The sequence below is a fragment of the Oncorhynchus kisutch genome, linkage group LG14, assembly GCF_002021735.2.
Source record: "Oncorhynchus kisutch isolate 150728-3 linkage group LG14, Okis_V2, whole genome shotgun sequence".
Taxonomy (NCBI): domain Eukaryota; kingdom Metazoa; phylum Chordata; class Actinopteri; order Salmoniformes; family Salmonidae; genus Oncorhynchus; species Oncorhynchus kisutch.
The window spans coordinates 52582460-52594709 of record NC_034187.2 but is presented as its reverse complement, the minus strand read 5'-3'; the positions used below and the strand labels follow the sequence as shown (position 1 = coordinate 52594709).

At 42.7% G+C, this 12250-nt stretch overlaps 1 protein-coding gene across 4 annotated transcripts in view; it reads left to right on the top strand.

Moving 5' to 3' along the window:
• Positions 1–12250, top strand: part of LOC109903707 (angiopoietin-1-like) — a 66517-nt gene that overhangs the window by 19592 nt on the left and 34675 nt on the right. For all 4 annotated transcript variants that reach the window (XM_031788557.1, XM_020500573.2, XM_020500575.2 and 1 more), the window contains exons 2-4: positions 7778–7933; positions 8430–8551; positions 10894–11126. In XM_031788557.1, the coding sequence (XP_031644417.1) occupies positions 7778–7933; positions 8430–8551; positions 10894–11126 (511 nt within the window). The remainder of the gene's footprint in view (positions 1–7777; positions 7934–8429; positions 8552–10893; positions 11127–12250) is intronic.

Genomic DNA, 12250 nt, shown 5'->3' with positions numbered 1-12250 from the left:
AAACAAAAGAAAATGGCAAATCTCTAGAAGTCTTCACCAGTGGGCACGATTTTCAACATGTGAAAATGTTGAGCCTAGGAGCCTTTGATGGACGGTAAGGGGTGTATGGGCTCTACAGTACTTGCCAAATGACTTTGGGCACAAGTTTTATATGCAATGATTTGGGTTGAGGATGGTTGGTTTGGTTTCAGGTTGTGTACACAAGACTAATTATGTCCTTGGAATAGGATAACGAAATCAACACAACAGCATCCTGACAGAAAGAGAAACACAGAGGGGACTTGTGGGTCCTGGCAGTAGACTGGTTGGATAGAGTGTGACTCCCATGGGGCTCTGGTCAAAAGTAGTGCACTATAGACAGAGTGAGAGGCATTGCGTTGCGATTTGATAAATGCCTGGTAGCTAGCCATGAGGGTAAAGGTTGTAGAGGTTAACTGTGAGTTCAGCCTGAGTTTCTCTCCTAATTCGTATCGTCTCAGTGTCTCACTCACTGTCTCATAGGGACTTACTGTGCCTTCAGAAAGTATTCACACCCATTTGACTTTTTCCACATTTTGTTGTGTTACAGCCTTTTTTTGTCACTGGCCTACATTGTTCGGGGGAAATCCAATACATCACATTACTGAGTACCATTCTCCATATTTTCAAGCTTAGAATGGTGGCTTCATCATGTTATGGGTATGCTATTAATCGTTAAGGGCAGGGGATTTTTCAGGATAAAAAAGAAACGGAATGGAGCTATGCACAGGCAAAATCCTAGTGGAAAACATGCTTCAGTCTGCTTTCCAGCAGACACTGGGAGATTCATTCACCTTTCAGCAGGACATTAACCTAAAACACAAGGCTAAATCAGCACTAGAGTTGGTTAACAAGAAGATAGTGAATGTTCCTGAGTGACCGAGTTACAGTTTTGACTTAAATCTGGCAAGACCTGAAAATGGTTGGCTAGCAATGATCAACAACGAATTTGACAGAGCTTGAAGAATTTTGAAAAGAATAATGGGCAAATGTTGCAGAATCTAGATGTGGAAAGGTCTTAAAGACTTACCCAGAAAGACTCACAGCTGTGATCGCTGCCAACGGGGGTTCTAACATGTATTGACTCAGGGGTTTAATACTTATCTAATCAAGATATACAGTATTAGTGTTTTAATTTTCATAATTTTTTTACAAACGTTCAAATTTTTCTTCCACTCGGACATTACAGAGCAGTTTGTGTAGATCGTTGACAAGAATATTTCAGTTAAATCTATTTTAATTCTACTTTGTAACACAACAAAATGTGGAAAAAGTCTAGGGGTGTGACTACTTTCTCAAGCCACTGAACCGTACAAACAACCCACTACATTTAGGCTGAAGCTGGGGCAATGAGACAGAGTTATATCCCATATGTATGCTGTCTATTCAAAATGATGTGCAACCTCAATTTACACAACCCATAAAAGTCCTGGGCATTGTGTGAATTAATACCCCAGGTTTCAGAGAGCATATTAATATGGATCTATCTGCACTGACTCCATCTTGCACTGACCCTACACACATTCACTAGACTGTATATACACACCATGTTCACATGAACTCACACACACTACATTGACACTCCCACAGGAAACCCATACAACATTCAAATACACTACATATGCACACACACACACACACACACACATAACACAAACGCGCATCCTGACAACACAAATGCACATACATACACATTACACACGCACACTCGTGCACTTTTACACTCATCATCTGCTGCTGCTACTCTGTTCTTTATTTTACTCTTATTATTATCTATCCTGATGTCTAGTCACTTTACCCTGCCTTCATGTACATATCTACCTCTAATACCTTATTATTATCTATCCTGATGCCTAGTCCCTTTACCCTGCCTTCATGTACATATCTACCTCTAATACCTTATTATTATCTATCCTGATGCCTGGTCACTTTACCCTGCCTTCATGTACATATCTACCTCAAATACCTTATTATTATCTATCCTGATGCCTGGTCACTTTACCCTGCCTTCATGTACATATCTACCTCTAATACCTTATTATTATCTATCCTGATGCCTGGTCACTTTACCCTGCCTTCATGTACATATCTACCTCTAATACCTTATTATTATCTATCCTGATGCCTAGTCCCTTTACCCTGCCTTCATGTACATATCTACCTCTAATACCTTATTATTATCTATCCTGATGCCTGGTCACTTTACCCTGCCTTCATGTACATATCTACCTCTAATACCTTATTATTATCTATCCTGATGCCTGGTCACTTTACCCTGCCTTCATGTACATATCTACCTCTAATACCTTATTATTATCTATCCTGATGCCTGGTCACTTTACCCTGCCTTCATGTACATATCTACCTCAAATACCTTATTATTATCTATCCTGATGCCTAGTCACTTTACCCTGCCTTCATGTACATATTTACCTCAAATACTGTACCTCGTACCTTAGCACATTGATCTGGTACTCCCTAGTTCCATTCTTGTGCATTTAATTTTATTCCTCTCGTGTTACTATTTTACCAGCGCATGTGACAAATAATATTTGATTCGACGTTCGCTGTTGTTTTGGCGATAAGAAGGCGTTAGCACATTTGCTGGCATCGGTCTCAAGGTGCCCTGTGTTATAGAGTGAGGTGCTAATCGACAGTAACAGCTCCTTTACCATATCCATTAAGGCTTTTCCGATGGTTGGGCCCCGTCAGTGGGAGAGACTCCCCCAGACCACCAGAGAGCCAGAGATAAGCTAGGCTACAACAGAGCACGAAGCATTAAAACAGTCCAGGCCTACTGTCTGTCTTGTAGCGCTGCCTGCAGTGGCTCCCAGCACCACGGCTGTTTAGAAAACAAGCTCTCAAGTCTAACCATGTCCATCCCTCCTCTTGGCTAGCAAGCCTACAAATGTCAACTGTCAGGAAAATGGTAAACATTTTAGCAATCCGTTACAATGATGTAAGGGAGTATCAGGTTATTTTGCTTCTAGGAACAGCTTGGAAGCCTCTGCTACGATACCAAGGACTTTATTTTTGGTCACGTACAGCCATGGATTATCTTTTGTATTTTTTTTTTGTATAGTCATGTATTGTCTTGTGAAAGAATAGTTTTCTATAGTGTTCTTCACAACACAACCAGTACAGTGGATCGTTTCCCAAATGTCTGCCCTTTTTCAATGATAAACTGTCCCTCTGGCCTGAGCCTCATGTTTCTTGCTTTCGCACCGTCTTCATTTTGTTCCACACAGCTGAAAACAGATTGTTTTATCATTAACTGGGAGCCGCAACTCATTTCCCACAGCTCATAAAGCTGCTAAATGACTGAGGCAGGCCTGTACACAGCTACAGTGGCTTTTGCGACCCACCTAATGCCGCAAAGGAGCCTTGGACGCCGTGGCGATGGGGTCAGCGTGTCAGGCAGTGTTGTTAGTGAAGCTACGGGCGGTCTAGACGTACCCAAGGCCCTCCAGACCAGAACTCCTTAAACCTTTATGCCTTTTTTTGTAAAGTAGCAGTTTGGGAAACATAAAGTTCTGTTTATGTGGCTCTCACTTAGCTCACGGCGATTATGTAAAAAGAGGGCAAGATTTAGTGGTTCTCAGAGCAAGGCTATTGTTATTGCACCTTCTGGAATGTCACAAAGAATACATCTTACTTCGTCACCTCGAAAAGCCACGGGGGGGGGGAGAGAGAGTTTAATATATGGCGTGTCGTTATTTTTCATGGGAAGTGGTGTTACATTTGAATTTCTTTCCGGTGTCAAACTGTCAAATGTTTGCGTTTCATGTTGATTATGAAGTGACAGTGTTCTTGACAAGGACACACACACACAAAAAAAATGAAACTTCTTGTAGAATAAACATAGTTAAAGACAGCAAAACGTAGATGCTGTATGAACTTGACAAAGCTTCAGATTGTCTCGATTCGGACACGACGATGAATGGGTTTTTGATAACCCTATTGAGGCAAGAACTTGCGATGATATATTGCTCAAACTGGTCTGCAGGGGAACGAAACATTGCACACAGCAAAATAAAGAAAACAGGCTTGTAAATCTGCTCTGTTTTGCCTTATTATAGACGCGTTAACATTTATAACATGTTACCGTAAATATAGCATGTGTAAGCAATAAGCAATGCGTAAATCAGTCACACAACCCCTATCACCTTTATGCTCAGTGGCTCTGATAATGATACACAAGTCTAGGTAAGAGGTTAAATCTGACACCATAGTTATGGCTGACCTCAACTTATTTGGACTGACCCCCAGCTGGTGGGCTGTGTGTGGAGTTTAACCAAGAGCTCCGGCTGCTGCTAAGCCAAGTTGTACTGGTCCCAAACATGGTTCCCCTGACTCGGATAATAGCCCAGATTCCTCTCTATCAAATGTGAATTTCTTATTAAAGAATCAGAGTGATTCATTGGCCAACAGCTATTTGTATGTTGCATTTAGATGGAGCACGGTGGGTTTCTTTGAGTAGTTTCTATTTGAATTACATTGCTGAATTTGAGTGCATTTCGTAGGCTAACTTGTGTTTCTTGCCTGGTCAGATGTCAAGGAGAATCAGACTTTGGTATTTGGCCAGCTCCGCATACATATCATGCACTTTTAGTTATTTCATCATCGCTTTCCCAATTCCCGACAAGTGTGTACCTCTTTACTCACTTTCCACCACTGGCAATGAAAGATACTATTTGCTTTATCCTGCTTTCTAATCCTGTGCTGTTCACTGCCTGGAAAAGTTTGGTCAGTTTGCGTTGGGTGAAGAACAGCCAAATAACTTGACACCCACATATATTTTACTGCTTCCTAAGTGGTATTTTTTTTTTTTACATGATGGGGGCCGTGTTTGTGTAATCTTGTTTCTCCTTGGTACTTTCCGTTTATGACCCTCGCCAGATTGATTCGTGAGTCGAGCACATTCCCTGGGAGACTGGCCGTGAGCGACGGGGCTCTGAGTTTTAGGTTTCTGAAGGGCCGCCGGTGTCACTTCCAACGTGGTCCTTCCAAGGTGACTTACGCTGGCTGCAAGAAAAGCCTATCAGGCAACATTTACACAGGCTGGTATTAACGGATTGGCACACTGATATAAAGAGTACGAGCAGCATTGAAGCATTGGATAGTACCACAGTGTATCACCATTAAAGGCAGAGGTCTCCAAAGATAAATACTTGAACTCTTAAGTTGAGCAAATGAGCCTGAGGTTATCGATTCAGACTGTTTATAAGCCAGTTCAATCCGTTCTGATATTGGTGTTTCCTAACCGCGTGGGTGCCAGACTCGTGTTCCTTCCAAAACTCCTTGAACAGAGTTTGGAGGTTTTGTGGGAGGCGACACTTATATCAGTGGGTAGAACGCTGTCACAGTTGTAGAATTGAAAGGAACTGTCTGTGCTCTGTCTGTATTATTGTCTGTTCACTCTCGGGTTGGTCGAAATGTTGAAATCCATCCTTTATATAGGCAAGCAATATGACAGTTGAGTATTGTGCCAATCTTTTGAACATGTTATGCACCTTTAAAGTGACTTCACTCTCCCAGCTCTAATGACCTTGGTCTTCTAACTCTACTGACGCAGGATTCAGCCAAATATATAAGTATGTTCTTATTGTGTGTTATTGTGTCTAAACCAAATACATCTTCTCCCTTTTGTCTCTATTTTGTTCCTGCAAACCGTTTGTTTTTTACAACCGTGGGATTCAAAATGATGTCGGTTTTGTGCACATTACCCTAAATACAACTGCAATGGAACACACACATAATACACTTTTAAAGTGGCAATCTGCGGTTGAAACAATAACAAAGCGTGTTCCCCAGCCCTGTTTCAGTTAAAAGCTGAGGGATGGGGCTGGACAAATGAAACCACTCGCAGAATTCATATACAGAGCAATGGATGCAAGGACTGACCATTCATGATATCAAAATGATAGTTTTAACCATGTCATGAGGCAAAATAGTGTTTGTCTACATTTACTTTGTTGACAAACATTGGCGTAAAACAAGCTTTCCGGTTCTGATGGGGCATTTTACAAGTTATAATTGTCACGTCCTGACCATAGAGAGTCCTTGTTTTCTGTGGTAGAGTAGGTCAGGGCGTGACTTGGGGGGGTTAGTCTAGTTTATTATTTCTATGTGGGGTTCTAGGTTTGTTTTTCTATGTTGGTGATTGTGTATGATTCCCAATTAGAGGCAGCTGGTAATCGTTGTCTCTAATTGGGGATCATATTTAAGTAGCTGTTTTTCCCACCTGTGTTTATGGGATATTGTTTTGAGTTAGTGCACGTAGCATCTCTGTAGTCGCGGTCCGTTGTTAGTTTATTGTACATTTGTTTTTTGTCTTTGCTTAGTTTCACTTTCTAATAAATAATGTGGAACTCAACATCCACTGCGCCTTGGTCCGACATTTATCCCAACGAACGTGACAATAATCTTCAAGAATGAATGGGTACATGTATATACCGTAGCAACTGCTGATTACCCCTTTAAGACTTTACAGTCTTTAAAGTTCCAGAGTCTTTCAAGTCTAAACCAACAACCCCATCATTCTTCCATTGAAATCCAACATAAGGTCCTGGCATGAGCATGAAAGACTCGCCTGTCCCAGTGCCTGTGCTATCTATGATCGGACTGTGAGTCACTCAGTCATAGTGCAAGCCAGGTCCCCGGGGGCCCCACGTGTAAGGCTCCTTCAACCATGTTGTCATAGGGTATCACCGGATATCATTGCTAATGTGACAATTACGAGCGATCTGTACTTTCAGGGGGATGGAAAAATGGAGTGACGTCACAAATGGTTTCCAGAAGCATCTCACAGCAAAATACTGAGTAGTGGAGCTTGACTGGTGACGTCTCCGCGTGTGCTGTTCAATTCCTTCAACAAGGTGCCTGCGCGCCAGGGACAGTTGCTGACTAAGGGCATTCAACACTAATGTTTGGTACTGGTTGATGCGTTCCTGAAAATGCCCTAGTAGAGAGTGAGCTCAGAAGGGCTACTGTCAGATTGATGTTTGAATAGATGATTCATGTGACGGGCCGAACATCACAGCGTGTGCATGAACTGATGCGGATGGTTCGTTTGCGTGAACAATCTATTCAGACACCGCCTTCGGCCTTGTCATCCGTTCACTTTTCGAGATAAGGGATGAAAGAGTGCTTTCAAGATAAGCACCAGTGAGTATCGGGCCATCTCTGTCTCTTCCTTCCTTAGCTAATGACCTACATCTGGATCCACCTATATTCTGAAGCTCATTCTTCACTGGTGGTTTTTTGTTCACATTATGAGGTGGAAAGACACAATCAACTCAGTTGATCTACTGTATGACATAGAGATGCTGATAAGAAAGCCTGAGGGAATATTACAATGATAACAGAACGTATGACATTTTATTTTTTTTATCTTGATCAATGTCGAGGGTATCCATTTGTCACGCATGTCCTTTTCTTTCGACTATAAAGTAATTGAATGCTGATTGCGGCATTTCTTACGAGTGTTACCTGTTTTCACGTCTTGAATGTGTCCACGTCGAACAACTCCCTTGTTCAAGTGTCGTACCATTGTTCCTATGACCCGTGTCTCAATTGTCACTGTTTTCAACCGTATCTCTAATTTGCGGTGTCTGTATGATTTGTGGCGTCCGTTAATCCTCTGCTGCTTGTGTTTTTTTCAACATACCCCGGTCACTGGCCATCTGTTATAGTCTGTTTCATGCGCTGTGTCTCATCCATCCTCTCATAAATGATCTCTATACGTTGGGTGTTTCAGATTGAGAACTACATAAAGGAGAGCATGAAGACCGAGATGGCACAGCTGCAGCAGAGTGCCGTTCACAACCACACGGCCGCCATGTTGGAGATGGGCACCAACCTCCTATCCAAGACGGCCGAGCAGACGCGCAAGCTAACGGATGTGGAGACGCAGGTAATATATCCCCACCCCAACCTTATCGCACTCCCACTGGGATCCATCTCACGCACCATTGACTCAGCTATTCCACATTAAACCACCCCAAAAAGGCAACGGGGGGGAACTGGCCAAAGAAAATATGGATGACATATAAATAGCTACGCTCTCTTTATGTGATACAGTAAGCATACTGTATGTATGTTTAGGTTTTCAACGTCTCTTGATATCTGGGGTGGCTTTAGAAGGAAGAGAACAAGAGCAGCGCTTGTGGGGGTGGATTTTTGCTGATGTGCAAAAAAAAAGAAAGGTGCACTAAGGGAAATCACTCCCTCCATATATATGCAACTGAGTATTACCATGTGTCAGAAGAACAACCGCTCTTTATGCAAAACCTATACTTTATTACCTCTTCCTAAAGAGGACATGATGATTTATAGCGTACCTACATTTTGTTTCGCTGGAACACCTCTGTGAGGCTGGATACCGCTAACCTATTTCTGTCTTGGGACAGGTTCTGAATCAAACCTCCAGACTAGAGATTCAGCTGCTTGAGAACTCCCTGTCCACCAACAAGCTGGAGAAGCAGCTCATGGTGCAGACCAATGAGATCAGCAAGCTCCACGACAAGAACGGGTAAACTCACACGCCATCCAACACAATGTGACGCGTTTAAAGACATCATGCCCTTTGTCCGGAGACTCAGTCATACACAGATCGGCTAAATGTGCAATAATCCCCTGATGTATAACAGTATGAAGTGCATGAGGCTATATTTTCCTACATCATCTTTTGCTTGAAAGTTGAATGATGTTGCAATGGGAGCAATCGAATGTGGCTTTTGGATGACTTTTCAGAGTCCTGTTTGTTGATTGGTCCAGTGGGACTGTCTCTCACTGTCCGTTTAAAAGCTCCCTCCCGTCCCCAGTGCTCACTGTAAATACAGTAACACAGCTGTACTGAATTCTTTCGTTAATATGCTTTCTGGAGAAAAAAAAACGACCTCAACTGATCCCAATGTTTGAGAGCTGCACTCAAAGTTCATAGACAGGGATTCCTTTACTGAGAGAAATTTGCAAACGCTTGTGCAATTATGAAATCACCGCCCATTTGTTTTTCATTTAGTTCTGAATCTGTTAATCAATTCCACGTAAGACTATATTATACTAATTATAATTATAAAATGGAAGACCTTTGGACACAGTTAAGGTTTACGTTAATCTACAAAGTGTATGATGAAATGTATGTGTGTTTATTGTCCGTGTGCAACTCGTGGTAACTGAATCCACTGACATAAACATTTGTACTTCTATTACAGTCTGGGCGTAATATATATACAATGCATTCGGAAGGTATTCAGACTCCTTCACTTTTCCCACATTTTGTTACGTTACAGCCTTATTCTAAAATGGATTAAATTGTTTTCCCCCCTCATCAATCTACACACAATACCCCATAATGACAAAGCAAAAACAGTTTTTTTTAGAAATGTTTGCAAATGTATAAAAAAAATATATATATATGAAATATCACATTTACATAAGTAATCAGACCCTTTACTCAGTACTTTGTTGAAGCACCTTTGGGAGCGATTACAGCCTCTAGTCTTCTTGGGTATGACGCTACAAGCTTGGCACACCTGTATTTGAGGAGTTTCTCCCATTCTTCTCTGCAGAACCTCTCAAGCTCTGTCAGGTTTGATGTGGAGAGTCGCTGCACAGCTATTTTCAGGTCTCTCCAGAGATATTAGATCGGGTTCAAGTCCGGTCTCTGGCTGTCCCGAAGCCACTCCTGTGTTGTCTTGGCTGTGTGCTTAGGGCCGTTGTCCTAACATTCACCACAGTCTGTCCTGAGCGCTCTGGAGCAGGTTTTCATCAAGGATCTCACAGTACTTTGCTCCGTTCATCTTTCCCTTGATCCTGACAATCTGCCTGTCCCTGCCGCTGTAAAACATCCCCACAGCATGATGCTGCCACCACCATGCTTCACCGTAGGGATGGTAAAGGGCCAGGTGATGAGCGGTGTCTGGTTTCCTCCAGACGTGAAACTTGAAAGAGTTCAGTCTTGGTTTCATCAGACCAGAGAATCTTGTTTCTCATGGTCTGAGAGTCCTTTAGGTGCCTTTTGGGAAACTCCAAGCGGGCTGTCATGTGCCTTTTACTGAGGAGGGGCTTCCGTCAGGCTACTCTACCATAAAGGCCTGATTGGTGGAATGCTGCAGAGATGGTTGTCCTTCTGGTAGGTTCTTCCATCTTTGACAGAGGAACTCCGGAGCTCTGTCAGAGTGACCATCGGGTTCTTGGTCACCTCCCTGACCAAAGCCCTTCTCCCCCGATTGCTCAGTTTGGCCGAGCGGCCCAGCTCTGTGCCTCGACACAATCCTGTCTCGGAGCTCTACGGACAATTCCTTCGACCTCATGGCTTGGTTTTTGCTCTGAAATGCATTGTCAAATGTGGGATCTTACATAGACAGGTGTGTGCCTTTCCAAATCATGTCCAATTCAATTAAATTACCACGGTCAAGTTGTAGAAACATCTCAAGGATGATCAATGGAAACAGGATGCACCTGAGCTTAATTATGAGTCTCCTAGTAAAGGGTCTGAATACTTATGTAAAGTTGGGTTCCCATTCCACATGTTACCCTAGTTACAGTTCAGAACATGTTTTGGGGTAGAGAGAAGGGGATATGCTGCAGCAGATTTAGAATGACAATTCACTTGCTTGATCTGTCAAAATGAGGCATGTGGAACATAACATAGAAAGTGATGGAATTCCACTGTTTTTGACAATCACAAAGAAATACCAGTATTTATTTGGGAACTATTATGTAAATTCCATACAACCATGTAAGCACCAGATTACGAATAGGGGACTAATCCGATAAAGAAAAGTTAGTTATAGCTTTAGATTACAGTTCTCTATAAACTAAAGCTATATGCATAACTAACTTTCCTATGCCGGGTTTCTGACTCCCAAGGTTCCTGGAGCAGAAGATGCAGGAGATGGAGTCTCGTCACCAGGAGGAGTTGGAGATGCTGCGGGAGGAGAAGGGCAGCCTGCAGGCCCTGGTGGCGAAGCAGAGTGGAGTGATCCGTGAGCTGGAGACCCAGCTGACCAGGGCCACGGGCAACAGCACCGCCATGCAGAGGCTGCAGCAGGAGATGATGGACACCGTGCACAACCTCATCAGCCTCTGCAACAAAGACGGAGGTAAGGAGCTAAAGGTCTAGTGTTGCCAGACATCATGCTGTATTCTCTTTCAAGAAGATCCCTAGTTGGGGGCTCGACCCTGAAGACAACAGTGGAACGCATGCATATGTGGTGTAGATAGATGTATTTGACTATTAAAAAGACAATGCAACCCCACATGTGGATAACACAAAAAAAAACGACACAAAGTACTAGGTATACTTTGGTTACATATATAACATGGCGCCGGGAGAAGATGGCAGACGTTTTACGTGCCCCCGTCACTGCACTGTTGGTTAGGGGCTCGTAAGTAAGCATTTCACTGTAAGGTCTATATATACACCTGTTGTATTCGGCGCATGTGACTAATACAATTTGATTTGATAACACATAATAAAATAAAGGACAGGACAACATTGCCCTCAAACTCAACTCTGGACCTCGAAGCCAGTTCCACTGCGTTTATTCATTGTTCCCCTCTAATCAGGGACTGAGGTAGGTGCAGTTAGTTATCAGGTAGAAACATAAAACCAGCAGGCTCCGGACCTCGTAGGGTAAGAGTACCTCTGGCCTAGAGCATTACATACAGATATGAAGAAGATCATGTTTTATACTGCTCGATCATTAGCCAGATTTTGACATTCTTTTTAAATTAAGTTATGGTCGGCATGGTGTTGAGTTGCTGTGGTAGTTTGTTCCACTCGAAAGCGCTGGTATATAAAAAGGTGTTCTTACCAGATAGACTCTTAAATTTAAAACAGGCAATATCAGTCTCTGGTTCTGGTGTTGTATTGTTAGACATTCCTAAAAAAAAAGTTAAATAATTTGAGTCAGTTAACATGATCCTGTTCTCTACAGATAGTCAGCCAAGCTGATTAAAATGCTCAACCTCCAGATGAGTACGAGGGGGAGTTTAAGTACAACTCTCACCGGCTTGTTTTGGCTGGTCTGTAGCGTATTCATGTTTAGGGATGCTGGTGAACCATGATGTGCACGCACAACCAACACTGAACTAGTGCACCTGCCAGAGTCTTTAGGGTGTCACTATCAAGACATTTTTTGGTTTATCTTTGTTAAAACCTTTAGGGCCATAGTCTCACCAGTCAGGTGACTATCCAATTCACAACCAAGGTAGCTGACAGAGT